The sequence below is a fragment of the Recurvomyces mirabilis genome, assembly GCF_035927965.1.
Source record: "Recurvomyces mirabilis strain CCFEE 5264 chromosome Unknown scaffold_7, whole genome shotgun sequence".
Classification (NCBI taxonomy): Eukaryota; Fungi; Ascomycota; class Dothideomycetes; order Mycosphaerellales; family Teratosphaeriaceae; genus Recurvomyces; species Recurvomyces mirabilis.
In genome coordinates this window covers 163,551-180,451 of record NW_027041941.1, presented here as the reverse complement: position 1 = coordinate 180,451, position 16,901 = coordinate 163,551, and the positions used below count along the sequence as shown (strand labels likewise).

The window sequence follows — 16,901 nt, the reverse complement described above, 5'->3', positions numbered from 1 at the left end:
GACTCGTGACAACGCGTGGAGGATTGGGATGTATCATGTAGTGCTTCCGAGCGAAGTAGGGCTGCAGATTAAGCTTCTCACAGTGCGGATGGTGGCGTTGCTTGGAAAAACTAGCATGGCGAACGTGCATGGTCGAGGCAGGCACGATATATGGTGCACTGACTCGAGTGACAAACCTGAATCACGTCAAATCCACGCAGAATGAGACATGAATATGGTCATGATGAGCATTGCCAAGTATCTACAAGCTGGCCTAACGAGTAAATGTACAAGTTCTCAACAAACCATGAACATCGCACTAGCAGTGCCCGCCAGCAGGTCATGCTCTCCTGCAAGCCATTATCATACAACAAGCACACGCAGACCTAACAGGAGCCTTCCACGGAGAACAAGCTAATGTCCTAGCTCGAAGATTCCAGCCAGAGGTCCACAAAGCAGCAGCTACGTGCATGAGCACAAGCCGCCCGCCGTTAGATCACAAAAAAGCACCGCAGATATCATCATTCAAAAAGCATCGAAACATCGCCCCAGTGGTATATCCGCCTTTGCAAAGGCAACTCCACAAGCTCCATTTCCATCAAAACTCCTCCGCCCATATCCCATATAACACAAGAGGAAGAAGCCTTTCTTCCTAGGTCGTCATATCGTGGGTATTCGAACAGCCTGTAATATCTGCTCGTCCATCATCAAAGTTGTCATGTGTTCATCGCATGTTTGTCTCAGCTGGTCTCCAAGCTGATGTGCTCAGTCGATCTGGCAGGTGTGATGACTGAGTCTTCACATCTGAGGCGGTGGGTAGGCTGAATAGCCACCATACATCTCCTGCCCAATGGACCGGCCTGCACTAGCACTGGCACCGGCATTGGCTCCAGCATCAGCATCGTCGTCGCAGCCACCATTGCCGTAGCCACCGTAGCCACCTGATTGCTGCGTATTCTGGTCCTTCTGCTGCAGGATCTTCTTCATGCGCTTATTACCCTTGACAGTAGCCTGGATAAACGCAGCAATCTCCTTTATCTGCTCGGATTTCGACAGTCCGGACTTGCCGTTCTTGAGGCTAGGTACTAGCTTCTCGAGCTCCTGGTAGCCTTGCTTAATGACCACACGACGCTTCTGCTCAGATTGAATGTGATTCTGGCGCTTTTGCTCTTCGGTCAGGTTCGCGCGTGAGCGGCCACTTGGGCGACGCTGCTTGATGACGGAGCTTTCGACACCAGCGGGTGAGTGAGAATCGATGGCTGAGTTGGGAGAACTGGCGTCGGCTGCACGAGGGTTGACGAGAGATTTGCGGCGCTCAGGCGCTGCCTTGCCGATTGCCATGCTGATGTCGGAGTCATCATCATCATCCCCATCGTCGTCTTCGCTCGCAAAGTACAAGGCGGCTTTTGGCACTTTCGGACCGCGTGTTGGAATTGTGCCGCGTGTGCGTTGGCCTTCAGGAACATACTCGTCCTCGCCTTCACGCTCTATCTGCGACTGGCGACGTTTGCGCGACTGAGCATCGTTACGCAAGGAGCCGTTGACGTTTGCTGAGTGGGCAGCAGTGGTGCCGTTTGTCATGGCGGCCCACTGTGCAGTACCTGGGCGAGGAGGTGCAGCCATGGTGGAGTTTGCGTCACGATTGCCCTTGGCGAATGGGTTGTGAAAGCCAGTCATGTTGTTCATGTGGGCCGTGCGTTGCTCATGCAGACTCATGTGCTGGCTTGGCGATCGCGCGTGACCATTTGCAGCTGCACGATCGGCGAGAGGGACTTGCATCAAGTTCCGCATCTTCTCCTGCTGCACAGCCTCGTATTCTGCAGCCTGGTAATGTCGACCTTGACCAAATTGCTGATCGCTGCCAAAGCGCACCATTGGAGGCATACGTGGCTGAGGACGAACTGCTGGCGAGGCAGACTGTGTGTTCTGTTGACCGAACATTAGGCCAGAGGCCGAGTACTCCTCGTGTGCAGATTGGGCGCAGGCATGTGTCATGCCATTGAAACCGTTCATATTGTGCTGCATATGCTGTGCCTGAACTGGCGATGGTGTGTGCATATTCGAAGTGTATGGCTCCAGCTGCATCACCGCTTGGGAGGCAAGGTTCTGGAGCCCCACATCCCCTTCTGAGTCTTGTTGGTGAGTGCCCGTGAATGCGTGAGCGTTGCCTAATTGACCCCAAGCGCCGCCGTGGCCTTGTGGGTGAGTATTTTGCGCGCCAGTAGTCGGTGTGGAGTTTGCCAAATTCGCCAATAATTGCGCACCAGTACCCACATCCCCTGGGACGCCCGAGTGGAAGATCTCGGGCAGGTCGTCGAAGGAGAAGGGTGGCGGACCACTGTAGGCGAAATGGCTCGTGTCGAGATGAGTTTGCACGTTGCTCGTTGGCAGACCAGCAAGTGTCACAGCTGGGTCAATCGTTCCATTGGAGCTATCGAAGGTATAGTTGTTGCTGCCGTAATTCTCTCCGTAGGGCAGGCCGCCGAAGTGCTCCAGACCGGCATGATTATTACCCATCTGCATAAGAGACTGCGATTCATCTGGGTCCTGAAGATGATCGAAGAAATTGGCCATGTGGGTCTCGTCGTTGCCGTTCAAGATATTACCTTGGCTGGCTGACGGACCCAGTGGTAGGCCATTCTCAGCCGCACCGACTCGATCTGCGGTACGGAGTGAGCTCACGTTAAGTTATACGGTTGATATCGTTGGTGGGAGGTTACACTTACAGCCAAAGGGATCGGTGGAGGATTCATCGCGAGGACTGCTGTCCTTGTCGCGGCCACGGTCGGTTTGATACCCACCTTCATTGGTATTGGCACTACCAAAGTCCTCAAAACCTTTCTGCCCACCATAATGCTGCGTCATAACTTCTCCCATCGCAGCCTCCCCAACAAGACTCCTCCAATCGTCCTCCGTGCCGTTAATTGTGTGCGTGTTCCTGGGAGCTTACCTTGATGTATGTGAATACACTCCACTGACTTGCTCAAGGCAAACAGTGAGTGCACAGTGTGTTCGTCGAGTCGCGGTCGATATGGAGTCGAAATATCATCGTCTCATGAAAGAGTCTCTTGGGGCGGTGTTCAAGGTGGCAGGTGACACTGTTCGAGATCGTGAAGGCGTGTGAAAGCGTGTGTTCGTGTGGTGGGAGTGGTCGAAGTGGCGGAACTTCGGAGGTGGATATTCTTGGTGGGGCTGTGGGTGTGAAGTGAGATTGAAGCTTGACTGCGAGTATGCGAGTATGAGTACCTATGCATGAATTGTTGAGAAGTCGAGTCGCTGCGGCGGGATAGTTCTCACCTTAGGTTGGTATACACGATGTTGCTCCCGGATAATGATGTTTTCGAGCTCGTCTCAGCTGGGTCTACACTTACTTGTCGCTACGCATGGTCTCGTCCGGATACTGTCCAGCGTTCGAGGTCGTGCGTCAATGTCAGGCCTACAGTGTTTGGTATTCGAGTGCTCCGCTAGGAACGATCGAGTATCACATGCTTTGCACATGATCCGCCAAGACGTCCGTGCAGCAACGACGCTAGTACGAAAAGGCCGAGGTCGAGAACAGGACAGGACGAGAGAATGGTTATCTTTAGAGATCTTGCCATCATCTCTTCGAGCAGTCGAGACGGTCTTGACCTGTTCTTCATGATGTCCAGACCCTCCAACGAGCACCGATCATGACTACCTCCATGAGCCACCTCCCGGCTCAGCTCCACGCCGCCCTGTCGAGACGCTCTGCGAAACAGCTGCTCAATGACCTTACAACGCTCTACGTAAAGCATCGCACCACCATCTCAAGGACAGTCTACCTCGCCTTATTCCTCGCCTTGATCAGTCGCGTCCGCAATGCGATCAAAGAGCAACAGGCTGCCGCTGCACGTGCTGCTGAATCTCGACGAAAAGGGCCATTGACTGGCAACACTGGCGCAGAGGGCAGCACAAGGAAGAAGGTCGAGCTGAATAGAGAGTTCTTCCGCAATCTAATCAAGCTACTGCGGATATGTATACCAGGTTGGAAGAGCAAGGAGCTGCGGCTACTCGTCAGCCATTCAGTGTTCCTGGTCCTGCGCACACTTATCAGCTTATACGTTGCCGAGCTGGACGGCAGACTCGTCAGCAGCTTGGTGAAAGGCAAAGGGAAGGCCTTCTTGAAAGGTCTGGTCTGGTGGATGATCGTTGCTGTGCCGGCCACGTTCACGAACTCCATGCTCTCCTACCACCAGACGACGCTATGCCTGGCCTACAGGACTCGCCTGACGCAATACATACACAATAAGTACCTCCATAATATGACCTTCTACACACTCTCTGCCCTGGACGACCGGATAAAGAATGCAGATCAGCTTATCACAGTAGACGTGAGCAAGTTCTCCAACAGTCTGGCAGAGCTCTACTCCAATCTTGCCAAACCAATACTGGATCTGGTCATCTACAACTGGAGCCTCAGTAGAAGTGTAGGTGGTGAAGGGCTATTCGCTATGTCTCTCATGGTACAGCTGAGTGCGAGCGTAATGCGTGCTCTCACACCTCCTTTTGGCAAGTACGTTGCAGATGAGGCGAGGCTGGAAGGCGAGTTCAGATTCCAGCATTCACGCTTGATCGACTATAGCGAAGAGATTGCTTTATACTCCGGACACGAAGCTGAAAAGGACACACTGGACAAGGGCTATTTCACGTTGATCAAGCATGTCAACCGTATCCTCAGACGGCGCTTCTACCATGGCATCATGGAAGATTTTGTGATCAAGTATTTCTGGGGTGCGTTGGGTTTGATGCTTTGTTCCGTTCCTGTCTTCTTCAAGGTGCCGTCGACTGGCGTGGCGCTTGGAGGCAAGAGCGACCATACCGAAAGCTTCATCACAAATCGTCGACTGCTACTGTCGAGCAGCGATGCTTTTGGCAGATTGATGTTCTCTTACAAAGAGATTTCTCAGCTGGCAGGCTACACCAGCCGCGTCAGTACACTTCTAGACGTCATTGCGGACATCCAGCGAGGACACTTTGAAAAGGCGCTTGTGTCGTCAGCTTCTACAGAGGCGAATGCAGCCGTGCTATCTGGTCGTGGCAAGCTGGAAGAGAGCGAGGATATCGAATTCTACAACGTGCCTATTGTCTCACCCAATGGCGATGTGCTGGTAAGAGCACTCTCCTTCCACATCAACCGTGGCGATCACCTGCTGATCGTAGGACCAAATGGCTGCGGCAAGAGCAGTCTCTTCCGCATTCTCGGTGGTCTGTGGCCTGTGTACGGAGGCAAAGTACGCAAGCCACCAAGCGAGGACATCTTCTACATCCCTCAGCGACCGTATTTGAGCAAAGGCACCTTGCGACAGCAGATCCTGTATCCAGATTCACTTCTCGATATGCGCGCCAAAGGTACCACGGACCAAGATCTCGCAGCCATACTAACAGTGCTTGGTCTCGAGAGTCTCCTGAACACGAATAACAGCCGGTCGTATGTCACCGAGTCGGCCAGTCCGACCGAAACCCGCTCCCCTCGCTCCCTAGCAGGTCTAGATACAACGGCCGAATGGTCCGACCTCTTAAGCACGGGGAACCAACAACGCATAGCCGCCGCCCGCCTCTTCTACCACCGCCCGAAATACGCCATCTTAGACGAATGCACGTCATCGGTCACGTCCGAGACGGAGAAGATCATGTATGACGAGGCGAAGAGGTTAGGGATCACATTGATGACGGTGAGCCATCGGAGGAGTCTGTGGAGGTATCATGGATGGATTCTGCAATTCGATGGGCAGGGTGGGCATGTGTTTACGAAGTTGGATGCGGAGAAGAGGTTGAGGTTGGAGGATGAGAGGGAAGAGCTGGAGTTGCAGTTGAGGGGTGTGGGGGAGATTGAGAAGAGGATTGCTGAGTTGGAGGTTGGCGGTTGAAGACGGTCCGATCATCGCGATCTAACCTTGAGGGACAACAGCGTAGCTGTGGGGTGGCACCGCTGTTGCTCGACAGTAGTCGGAGCTGCTTCCGAGGGAGCGACGGTCCATTGAGGAGTAGCCACGGCATGACCTATCGCGACCATCACTCTAGGGCCGCAATGCTCTCATTTGCTGGCCAAAGTCGTACAGCCTCCTCTTGTTGGGCACGAACGACGTCCGACTGACCAAGTCATGCGACGCGCTTATGCTGTCACTCGGCCGGGCTGTGCGACATTTCTTCCGGCGAACAGAAATTGGCGGGAGGAGGCAAAGGACGAAACTGTCTGCATTGCGCATATCATACACGCATCTCGATATGAGAAGCGTGAACACAGCGATGTGGTAACCCAACTGCACGCATAAATGCGTTAGCGGGGTGGCGGTAAGCTTGAAGAAGCGAGGCAGTGCAGTGGCTGTGATGCACCAGGCATGGGCTTCGAGTCAGATGTGGCGACCACGGTCCGCAAGAAGGCGACGACTATGTACTCTTAGTGTACATAGACCTTGCATATGCATGTGAACCCGGGATGATTTAGTGGTGTCGCATCGCCCTGCCTGAGGCGCTGTAGGCGACCTCATCTCTCCTCCTCGATCTGATGGTCTTCCCTTCATGTTCGGTATTCACAGGCGGTTTTATCGTGAACTCATTACATCCTTACTTTCTACATATGAGATATAAGGGAAAGAAGTAGGGTATTTGCACAGCCAATCTCGCCGTTCATCGTTTCGTGGACGTCTCCTATCATTATTAGCAATATCGACATCATTGCCGCTCCATATGTTCTACAGGTCTCAATACCCGTCTCGGTCCTGTCGACCACGAGGATCTCTAGCCACAGCAGCTCGCCGCGCCTACTTCAACGTCAGCATAGGCAATCGCTCTTGTTCGATACATACAGTGGCTTACTGCTCTAAGCCGTTCACGCTCAGGAGTGCGCTCCGCTCCAGCGGCCTGCATGAGAGCTGGCGCGGACTCCAGGGCTACTCCTCGTCTGAGGTGTTGTTGTTCACCGTTACTGACAAGTCCCAGTCGCCAGAGATGAAGGATGTGCTCATGTCTCGACACGACTGGACGGACCGCCGTCTCACGTTGGGTCCTGTGGCTCATGATATGTCTGGCTCGTGCGTTCCAAGCTAGGTCGCCGGACCTCTCTGTGGTGGACCATTCGCAGCTTGCGAAGGGACAGTCGGCCCACTTTGGCAGATTTCCGCGGAAGTGAGACTTGCAGTGCATTTCGAACGCACCGTAATCTGTAGTTGTTTTCCGACATCCTAGAACACCGTACGGACACTGCAGGACAGTCTCTTCTACCTCGTCACCGCTATCTTCATCTGGCAGGTGATACCGGTGGGTTGGGCTCGACTCAGAATCATCCTCGGAGATAGTAGACGGCGCAGTCGAACTTGTCGACAGTGGAGGGGCGTCTGACGACGATGCCACGCTGCCCCAAGTCGATGTACGACTGCTACCGACGGTGGCCGTCACGGATGCCGTTTCCGAACCTCCTCTTTCGAAGACACGCGGCACGGAATCCGCCCTGGCAGGAAACGAGGAGCCCGAGGCACTAACAGCCTGGATACGGCCATCTTCAACATTCCCCATGTAACGGTGGATTGGATACTGGTATGGCTGAGTCTGCAGATTTGCGAAGCTGTAGGGCGGCTGTGTTACGTAGCGTGCGTCGGCAGATTCAACATAGCCAGGATTGGAGTGGCCATCCGAGCCACTGGTTGACCGAGGAGGCATCTTCTGGTTTGCTTGTACTGCAGTAACACAACGAGAATAAGTGCACTAGAGGTGATGGGAGAACACGACTTGCTAACACAAAGCTACTTGCCGTTGAGGTATGCGCATTTTATCAACAATATCATTCATTACGGCGCCGACGTCGTGTGATGGACACAGGACAGACCTGGACAAGGATCCGTTGAGCCTCCGCCCACACCTCAGGCTTGACGCGAGAGAAGTAGGGTCCAGGTGGAGGTTCACTGTCCCTGCCGGATCACGATCGATGGGACAGTTGATCGTGGACTTCGCGTTTTCCTGTATCACAATCCGGAGATCGACGCGGTCCTGCCAATCCTCGGTGGCGCCGCCGCCATGCAAGGCTTGGGTGATTTCGATCCTTGTCATCCAAGCCTTCACACGCACCAGAAAGCAAGCGTATGGCCATGACAGACTGCTCTGCCGAATCTATGCAAAATGACATTTCCGCTGCAAGACCCGGATCTGCCTTCGGTAGCGTGCGAGAGCGATAGTCGAGCGTCCAGATTCGTCGTTCGCATCAACGTTAGCTGGCCCAGAGCAAAGCTCCCATTTGCGGAGAGCTTCACCGGGACAGAGCATTAGCAGCTGCATCATGCAGCTGACCGACGCCAGCACTTTATCTCTGCCATTGGGGTCTTGGCATTAAGGAAGGACCGTAGCCGAGTGCCGCGCATGTCGATGAGATGGGTTTGATTCGCGAGAAATCAATGAAACCGTGAAGATGAAGTGGTGAGAATGGCGAGGAAGTGGTCGTCTTTGAAATGGTCCTTGCACGTTGCTCGGATGCTCCCGTGGTGAACAAACTTGTCATGAACACCAAGAACCAAACAACCATGTCTAGCAGTGACGCGCAGCTTCTCGCCTCAACAATAGAGCATGGCTCATGGCTCATCGGGAGATTGCTTCGCGACTGGCTGACGCTCTCCACGCTGACGAAGATATTGCAAGAGTGAAAGTCACCAAAAATCGCGTTCGCATACATAGTTCTCGAAGCCAACAATCCTGGACAACAGTATGCGGTTGCTTTTCCTATCCAACTTCCTTGCAGGCACCTTGAGCTTCGCCAGCCTGACTCTCGTGGACCTAGGTAACTCCGAGACCTCACACCACCTATAGTACTCGGCATCCAGCTGAGGGCCACTTTTGTGTCCGTTACAGACAGTATCCTTGGCAAATGCCCGCGCGGCCTATCTGGCTTGTTGGGATCTCGCACAATGGCCACCAATGAGGCTCTGCACGCGATGTGGGACGCTGTTGTTTTGCCACACGAACGATCCTGGGGGATCTACAGTGGAGTGGATCCGATTGCTGGAGAATTCGACCTCCGTGAAACAGACACCTCCCTCCGGCCAGAAGAGATATCAAAGCGGTACAAGGCTGGAATTCCATCCACATGAAGTAGGTAAGAAATATGTCGTATATATGAAGGTAAGGTTTGACGCGGTTTTATCTGTTCCCATATCTCTTCTGCACTTTTTCTAGTCACAAATTTTAGATCAAACAGTAGTCAACGAATAGATATGCGTTCAAGAACCCTGGCAAACCTCTGGTGTCTGTCTGCATGTCACGGACTGGCCACCGCAAAGACGACGTCCTCTAGCTTGAGACCGGCTACGACCTCATCCACAGGACCATCCCCATGTACCGTGACGGCGTATTCTGCTGTTGCTGCGGCTACAGCTTCTTGCACGGCCATCACGCTCAAGAACATTGCAGTCCCTGGTAATGCCACTCTTGATCTGTCGAAGCTCAAGGCTGGCACAAAAGTGACCTTTGCCGGAACAACCACTTTCGGATTTGCAGAGGCAGACTACGACATGATCAAAGTCGGTGGCACAAACATCACCATAACCGCCGAAGCCGGTGCCATCATCGACGGCAACGGGCAGGCCTGGTGGGACGGTCAAGGATCCAACGGCGGCATTGCAAAGCCTGATCACTTCTTTGTGATCTCGAAGGCTCTCGGCAATAGCGTGATCAAGAATCTCTACATCCAGAACTACCCTACCCACTGCTTCTCCATATCGGGTAGCGAAGGACTGATAATAGAAAACATCGTTCTCAACAACACCGCCGGGAACGCGCCCAATAGTCGATCGGGCGGTCTTGCCGCTGCTCACAATACCGATGGTTTTGATGTCAGTACTTGCAACAATACTATTATTCGGAACAGCAAAGTGCTCAACCAGGATGATTGTGTGGCTGTGACATCTGGTAACAATATCACCGTCGATGGTCTGTACTGCGATGGTGGCCACGGTCTGAGCATCGGCTCCGTTGGCGGCAAGAGCAATAACAATGTCACGAATGTTCTGTTTGAGAACTCATACATCTTGAACAGTCAGAATGGTGCTCGCATCAAGAGCAACTCGAACACGACTGGTTTCATCGCCAAGTAAGTGTCGCAGCACAAGTCCACCCAGTCTGAGGATCCACTGACTCGTCCTTAGCATCACCTACCAGAACATCAAGGTCTCAAATATCTCCATCTACGGCATCGATATCCAGCAAGACTACCTTAACGGCGGCCCCACTGGCTCGCCCACGAACGGTGTGATCATCACCAATGTCACGATGTGTAACATCCAGGGCATGGCGGAGAGCATTGCTAAGGACTATTACATCTTATGTGGCGATGGGAGTTGCTCCAACTTCAGATTTGATGATGTGCACATCACTGGCGGGAGCAATAGTAGCTGTAATGTGATGCCTACGGGCGGATTTGTGTGCTCTCCGTAGAGATAGTCGTCACATATGTGAAAGAGAGATTATGCACTATTCTTTGCGCACTGAGTCCCTCGTAGGAAGCAGCTCTTGCCAAGTTCCCTCTCTTTTCACTGTTATGCAGGGCACTTTTGTCTCTGCGCCAAGAGTTACATACATGGTCCTGAAAAGCGCGTCCCGCAGCCAATAGAGATATTGATCTTATCTTATCGCTCATGATCTAGGAAGTCTTAAGAAGTTCGCGAACATTTTGAAGATTTGTGCATGCACATATTGTACTCGCTGGTTCATAGTACATGCCGCCCAACATGTCGCTTCAAGAGCGCCTCGAGAAGATACGAAATCAGCCGAAACTGCAGAGCGCGCAACAGACTGCTGTCGTGTTGAGCGCGATCGAGGACACACTACGAACACAAAAAAGCGAACCCACGGCTACCGCATACTTCGCTGCGCTTCTGAGCTTGCTTGGCCAGTACATATCGACGGAGAAGGGCATAGTCAACAAGGAAGTTGCGTATGCGGTCGTGTATCTTCTGGATCTGGTAACGAGCCATGTCTCTGCACCGCTACTACGATCGAAGTTTCCGCAAATCCTGGCCTCACTTGCGCCAGCCTTGACACACCCAGACGCCGAAGCACCGCTGTTACGAGCAAGCATAGGGTGTCTAGAGTCGCTGCTAGTAGCCCAGGATGGCCAAGCATGGGCTCTTCCACAGTCCGCGAGCAGTCCAAGAGGTGCGGTGGGAGCGCTGCTGGCATTGGCGATGGATCAAAGACCGAAAGTTCGGAGAAGAGCACAAGATGCGCTGGACAAAGTGCTAAGACACCCTCCGCCGATTCCGAGCCTCGATCACCCAGCGGCGGACATGTGCGCCGAGTCTTCGTTACGAAGCTTGCAGGCTGCTGCAGATGAGGCGAACAGTAAGAAGAAGCAGAAGCATAGAGGGCAGAAGGATGAGCAAGGTCATGAGCCAGGCCTCATGCATGCTTTGCAGCTGGTGAAGGGAATAGCATCTGCCGAGAATGGTTGGCCGAGCAAGAAATTAGACGCACTCTGTGCACTTTTGTTGAGCATATCGAGAGGCAGCAATGAGTTTCTGACAATGGCTGCGTTCGAAGTTTTCGAGATTATCTTCGCGGGTCTTGCTGGCCAGGTATCTTCGGCGAAGCTTCCAAGACTACTCGACGCTATCAAGGAACTTCAGCCGTCACAAAACGACAGCCAACTCTTGCCACCATGGATTGCAGTACTAAGCCGAGGCCACGAGGTTGCAGGGCAAATCGAACCTCAGGAGACATTCGAAAACCTGCCGGACTTGTTTGACATGGTGGCTCTGTTCCTTGCATCCTCTTCGCACAACATCCGGATCTCGGCATCCGAGTGTCTAATCTCGCTGCTTAGCACTTGTGTGCCCGACTCTGTGATCCTCGAACCTAGCATCATGGACGATAAGGCTTTGGAAAGAATAGCAGGCACCATGCAAGAACTACTTAGCGTAAAATACCAGACAGCTTGGACGGAAGTGTTCAACGTTGCCACTGCAGCTTTCAATGCTTTGAAGTGGCGGGCACATCCGTTACTGCGAGGCGTTCTGCAGACTGTCGGTGACCTGCGCAGCAATGACTCTTTCGCTGGCAAAAAGGAGGCAGACGCAGTCCTTTCTGCAGCTATCCATGCCATGGGACCCGGCGACTTCCTTGCTACGCTGCCGCTGAATCTAGGCAAACCTGTGGCTGGTCGGCCTGGACGAGCATGGCTTCTACCTCTCATGCGCGACTCAGTCAGCAATACGAGACTTGCACACTTCCGGTCCGAGCTTGTGCCACTGAGCGAGACCATGTTCCAACGCGTGCTCAACCATGGCAGTCGCGAGAAGACGATGGAGATCAAAATCTTCGAAACCGTGGTGTCGCAGATCTGGGCATGTCTGCCTGGCTATTGCGAGCTGCCCCTAGATCTGCAGGAGAGCTTCGATCAGACCTTTGCAGAAATGCTCAGCAATCTCCTGTACCAGCAACCCCAACTGAGGACAGAAATATGTAAGGCTTTGCAAAATCTTGTCGACACGAATAAAGCAATTGCGGAGCTGGAAGGAGAGACAGAAGACCTGATACGACAAGGCCGAGTCACGAAGATCGAAGCCGCGAAGAATTTGCAACACCTAGCTGGACTTGCTAGTAATCTGCTTGCGGTTCTGTTCAATGTGTACAGCCAGACACTCCCGCATAACCGCGGGAATCTACTACAGTGCATCAACGCATTCCTGAGTATCACACCCGATGCAGAGCTCATGGAAACATTCCAGCGTGTTGCTACTATGCTCGAAGCTGAGGTGGCAAAGCCTGTCGAGGTCAAAGAAGTGGGTGTCAGGAAGCAACAACTGTCGAGTGAAGAAGCCAAGAACAAGATGCCTCTGGTATCACATACACTAATGGATCTTGTTATCACAATGTCAATCTATCTACCACGAGACAGCTTCGCAGGCTTGTTCGTTATGGCAAGCAAGATCGTCCAGCGTCAGGATGATCCACAATTGCAGAAGAAGGCATACAAGCTGGTACCGCGTCTAGCAGAGTCTGACATTGGTCAGATGGCACTGAAGGAGAGGAGTACTGAGTTGCAGCAACTTCTGCTCGCCGCGGCAGATAAGGCTTCAGCACCAGCCAAGCGAGATCGTCTTGCAAGTCTCTCGAAGCTAGTGCCCTTCTTGCCGAAAAGTGACCTCAGCTTCATTCCCAGTGTGCTGAGTGAAGTCGTGATCGGGGTAAAGGAAGTCAATGAGAAGGCTCGAACAGCTGCATTCGATCTACTGGTGCTAATGGGTCAGACCATGAGTGAAGGGGGCATCGTAGTCAACTCCAAGGTACCACACATGCCACCAGATGCCCATAGTGTCGAAGCCAATCTCGAGGAATACTTCACTATGGTGTCCGCAGGTCTGGCCGGAAGCACACCGCACATGATCAGTGCCAGCATTACTGCGCTCACTCGACTGCTCTACGAGTTCAGGAGTCAGCTCAAGCAAGAGACTGTTGTAGATCTTGTGCAGACGATGGACCTGTTCTTGACGAGCAACAACCGTGAGATCGTGCGCTCTGTTCTTGGTTTTGTAAAGGTCTGTGTCATCAGTCTTCCGACTGAGCTTATGCTGCCACGGCTGGAAACTTTAGTCCCGAATCTGGTCGTGTGGAGCCACGAACACAAGGCGCAATTTAAGGCTAAGGTAAAGCATATCTTTGAAAGAATGATCCGGCGTTTCGGCGTCGAGATTATTGAGAAGTATACGCCTGAAGCCGACAAAAAGCTCATTGCCAACATCCGCAAGACGAGAGATCGACGCAAGCGGAAGAATGCTACGGACGCTGAAGAGGGTGCGGGAGCGCCTGAGCAAAGGAAGGGTCGGTTCGAGAGCGAGTACGATGAGGCGGTCTATGGGTCAGACGAGGAACAGAATGCGGAAGATAGCGATATCAGTGATGATGAAGTCTTGGGCCGCGCAGTGGAGAAAGGCAAATCCGCGAAGCAAAAGGGTGGGAAGCAGTACATTGTTGAAGATGAGGACGAGCCGCTCGACCTGCTCGATAGGCGAGCTTTGGCTCATGTGTCGTCTACGAAGCCTGCGAAGAATCGTGGCGCAGCTGAACCAGCGAAGCGGAAAGCAGATGTTGACTTGGACGGCAAGCTTGTCTTCAACGAAGATAGTGACGACAACAACGATGTCATGGACTTTGATGATCGGGGTATGTTCGGTGGCCAGGAGCCTGGAGATGGAACTCTTGAAGGTGGGATTAATGCCTACGTCTCTGCACTGAAAGGCAAAGATGCCCCACGACGAGGCGAGAACGGTAAGCTGAAGTTCAGCAATAAGCGGTCTTCTGGCGCCGACGATGAAGACGAGATGGAGATTGATGAGCGGGAGATTGCGAGTGCACGAAAACAAGGCCACAGTCAGGCGAGAGGTGGCGCCAAGCAGAAGCCTGTGAGACGTGGATTGGGGATGGAGAAGGCGAGGCCAGTGGGTGGTGGTGGAGCTGGGATCAGGAAGCAGCAGAAGAGGCCGTTCAAGCATGGTCTGCAAGCGAAAAGAGGAAAGGGGACGAGAAGGCACGATTCAAATCGCAGCTAGATGATAGAGGGAAGACGAAACGTTGTCCAGCTCATGACTGCTCAGCGGCCATCTTCTTTAATTCCTCCACGATGATACCCTCCTTGCCAACCGGCAGGAATAAGTGATCATGATAGTACCCGCTAACAGGATTCGACCCCGTCCTGATGCTAGTCAATCTCGTTGCTATCGCGGCCATGAATCCCACGGCCTCGAGACTCGAATGTACGTTCAAAGTGATCTTCCGGCATGGGAAGACATAGTCCATATCTGCTTCGTCTGCGAGGGCTTTGGTGATGATCATGGTGTAGCCTTCTGCTTCGCGGAAGAGCATCTCGGCGTTCCATAAGTTGTCTTTGAGGAATTCTTGACTGGCGGAGTTAGAAGGAGAGATGGTAATCCAGACACAGGTGTCGTTGTGCAGTGATGGACTCATGGTTTTGATGAGATTGCTGAGGTCGACGCCTCCGGGTGATGGTGTAGCCATTGTGCTGGAGTATGGTCTCTATCTGGTATAAGGGAGGCTTCGATGTGCACTTGATAGCCTACCAGATCTTACGAGAGATGCTACCTTTTCATAAGCTACGTCTATACATTTGATGGACATGTATCGTTCATCCACGCCCTATGGCTCCATGTGTTGCGATTTTGCGGAGTTGAATTGAGCTGGGCAGGGCAGAATCGACTCCACTTCGTTCCAAACACCAACTTCGACTTCCTTCTGGCGCTCAGCCACCAACTTCATCATGCTAGAATTCAGCCTTCGTGCGCCGACAGTTAAAGACACTGATATCAGTGTTCTCGTCTGCTCAGAGGAATGCAATTCAAAGGCCAGCCTAGAATACGCCGTCATCTTAGCCTCCTCAGGAAGCCATTGGTCACCCCACTACCATTACCCCTCCTCTATGATAGTGCGCCTCGTCGACGCGACTGACCGAGGCTGTTTTAACCAGTAACTTGCCTCGTAGGTTGATGGGGTGGTCTACACGCCAGCTCGATAAGTATATATCTTTCTTTCGCCGTTCCAGCTTTGCTACTGCTGTTACCAGCCCTTAACCAGACAACAAACCAAACACCCACCACTTAGAAATACTTCTGCAAAGATGGGATCCGTCGGAGAGCTCCCTAAGACCTACAAGGCCGCGATCTACGACCAGCCTGGCAAGATCTCGACCAAGGTCGTAGACCTCGATATGCCCGAGCCAGGCGCCGGCGAGGTCCTTGTCAAGCTTTCGCATTCTGGTGTTTGCCATTCTGACCTTGGTATTATGACCAACACCTGGAAAGCACTGCCACACCCTACCCAACCCGGTCAAGTCGGCGGTCACGAAGGCATTGGCAAGGTCGTCAAGCTTGGTCCTGGTGCCGAGAACTCTTCTGTCAAGGTTGGCGATCGCGTGGGCATCAAGTGGATCTCTGCCATCTGTGGTTCTTGCCCGGCTTGCCTGTCTGGTCATGATGGTGTGTGCTTCAACCAGAAGGTGTCTGGATACTACACTCCCGGCACATTTCAGCAATATACTGTCGGACCTGCAAACTATGTGACGCCAATCCCAGACTCGCTTCCTTCAGACGCCGCTGCTCCTATGCTCTGTGCTGGTGTCACAGTCTACTCTGCTCTCCGCAAGTCTGGTGCAAAGTCTGGCGAATGGGTCGTGCTACTCGGTGCTGGTGGCGGACTAGGGCATCTTGCTACGCAGATTGCGTCTCGTGGTATGGGCATGCGTGTCATTGGTATCGATCATGGTAGTAAGGAGGATATTGCGAAAGAGTCGGGTGCTGAGATCTTTATCGATCACACAAAGGGCAATGCTGATGAGGAGGTGAAGAAGGCAACGGGTGGACTAGGTGCTCAGGCTGTACTTGTCTTGACTGCCGCGAATGCAGCTTATGCGAGGTAAGTCATGATCGGCGCACCTTGATGGCTCAAACCTATACTGATTATACCACAGCGGTATGGGTATGCTCAAATTTGGTGGCACTCTTGTATGTGTTGGTTTGCCAGAAGGTGACCTTCAGCCTATTGCTACCGCCTTCCCGCAAGTCATGGTTGCGAAGGCTCAGAGGATTGTGGGTGTTGCAGTCGGTGATCGTCGGGAAGCTATCGAGACATTGGCAATGGCTGAGCGTGGTGTCGTGAAAACGCACTTCAAGACGATCAAGATGGATGGTTTGACGGAGACATTCGAGCAGATGCATCGTGGTGAGCTCAAGGGACGAGTTGTGCTTGATCTTGAGTAGGCAGTAAAAGCGCTGTACAGACACTCTGATTGAGACATGTGCTTCTTAGACACTGTGCATGCCAGAGCATCTTGTCGGGACTGCGGGGAACGACGAAAGATAAAGCAAGTGGTTTGATCACTGTGACTGAGTAAACATTAGGGTGGGTATGTA

The 16,901-nt window shown here is 52.8% G+C and overlaps 7 protein-coding genes across 7 annotated transcripts; 4 read left to right on the top strand and 3 right to left on the bottom strand.

Annotated features, from left to right (window-relative positions):
• Nucleotides 1-777: 777 nt before the first annotated feature.
• LTS14_003263 (uncharacterized protein) lies at nt 778-2,856 on the bottom strand (the record flags this gene model as incomplete). Its single annotated transcript, XM_064835968.1, has 2 exons — nt 778-2,639; nt 2,706-2,856. The coding sequence occupies 2 exons, from the start codon at nt 2,854-2,856 to the stop codon at nt 778-780; spliced, it is 2,013 nt and encodes a 670-aa protein (XP_064696177.1).
• A 794-nt stretch (nt 2,857-3,650) lies between these two features.
• PXA2 (ATP-binding cassette long-chain fatty acid transporter pxa2) lies at nt 3,651-5,867 on the top strand (the record flags this gene model as incomplete). The annotated part of the gene is made up of 2 exons (XM_064835967.1): nt 3,651-4,427; nt 4,470-5,867. 2 exons carry the CDS (start codon nt 3,651-3,653, stop codon nt 5,865-5,867), a joined length of 2,175 nt encoding a protein of 724 aa, XP_064696176.1.
• An 834-nt stretch (nt 5,868-6,701) lies between these two features.
• Nucleotides 6,702-7,656, bottom strand: LTS14_003261 (uncharacterized protein; the record flags this gene model as incomplete). The annotated part of the gene is made up of 2 exons (XM_064835966.1): nt 6,702-6,761; nt 6,817-7,656. The coding sequence occupies 2 exons, from the start codon at nt 7,654-7,656 to the stop codon at nt 6,702-6,704; spliced, it is 900 nt and encodes a 299-aa protein (XP_064696175.1).
• A 1,541-nt stretch (nt 7,657-9,197) lies between these two features.
• On the top strand, nt 9,198-10,416 carry LTS14_003260 (uncharacterized protein; the record flags this gene model as incomplete). The annotated part of the gene is made up of 2 exons (XM_064835965.1): nt 9,198-10,072; nt 10,128-10,416. The coding sequence occupies 2 exons, from the start codon at nt 9,198-9,200 to the stop codon at nt 10,414-10,416; spliced, it is 1,164 nt and encodes a 387-aa protein (XP_064696174.1).
• A 293-nt stretch (nt 10,417-10,709) lies between these two features.
• RRP12 (pre-rRNA processing protein) lies at nt 10,710-14,528 on the top strand (the record flags this gene model as incomplete). The annotated part of the gene is made up of 1 exon (XM_064835964.1): nt 10,710-14,528. One exon carries the CDS (start codon nt 10,710-10,712, stop codon nt 14,526-14,528), a length of 3,819 nt encoding a protein of 1,272 aa, XP_064696173.1.
• Nucleotides 14,529-14,559: 31 nt separating this feature from the next.
• Nucleotides 14,560-14,994, bottom strand: LTS14_003258 (uncharacterized protein; the record flags this gene model as incomplete). Its single annotated transcript, XM_064835963.1, has 1 exon — nt 14,560-14,994. The coding sequence occupies one exon, from the start codon at nt 14,992-14,994 to the stop codon at nt 14,560-14,562; it is 435 nt and encodes a 144-aa protein (XP_064696172.1).
• A 616-nt stretch (nt 14,995-15,610) lies between these two features.
• Nucleotides 15,611-16,748, top strand: LTS14_003257 (uncharacterized protein; the record flags this gene model as incomplete). Its single annotated transcript, XM_064835962.1, has 2 exons — nt 15,611-16,404; nt 16,460-16,748. 2 exons carry the CDS (start codon nt 15,611-15,613, stop codon nt 16,746-16,748), a joined length of 1,083 nt encoding a protein of 360 aa, XP_064696171.1.
• Between the last annotated feature and the right edge of the window lie 153 nt (nt 16,749-16,901).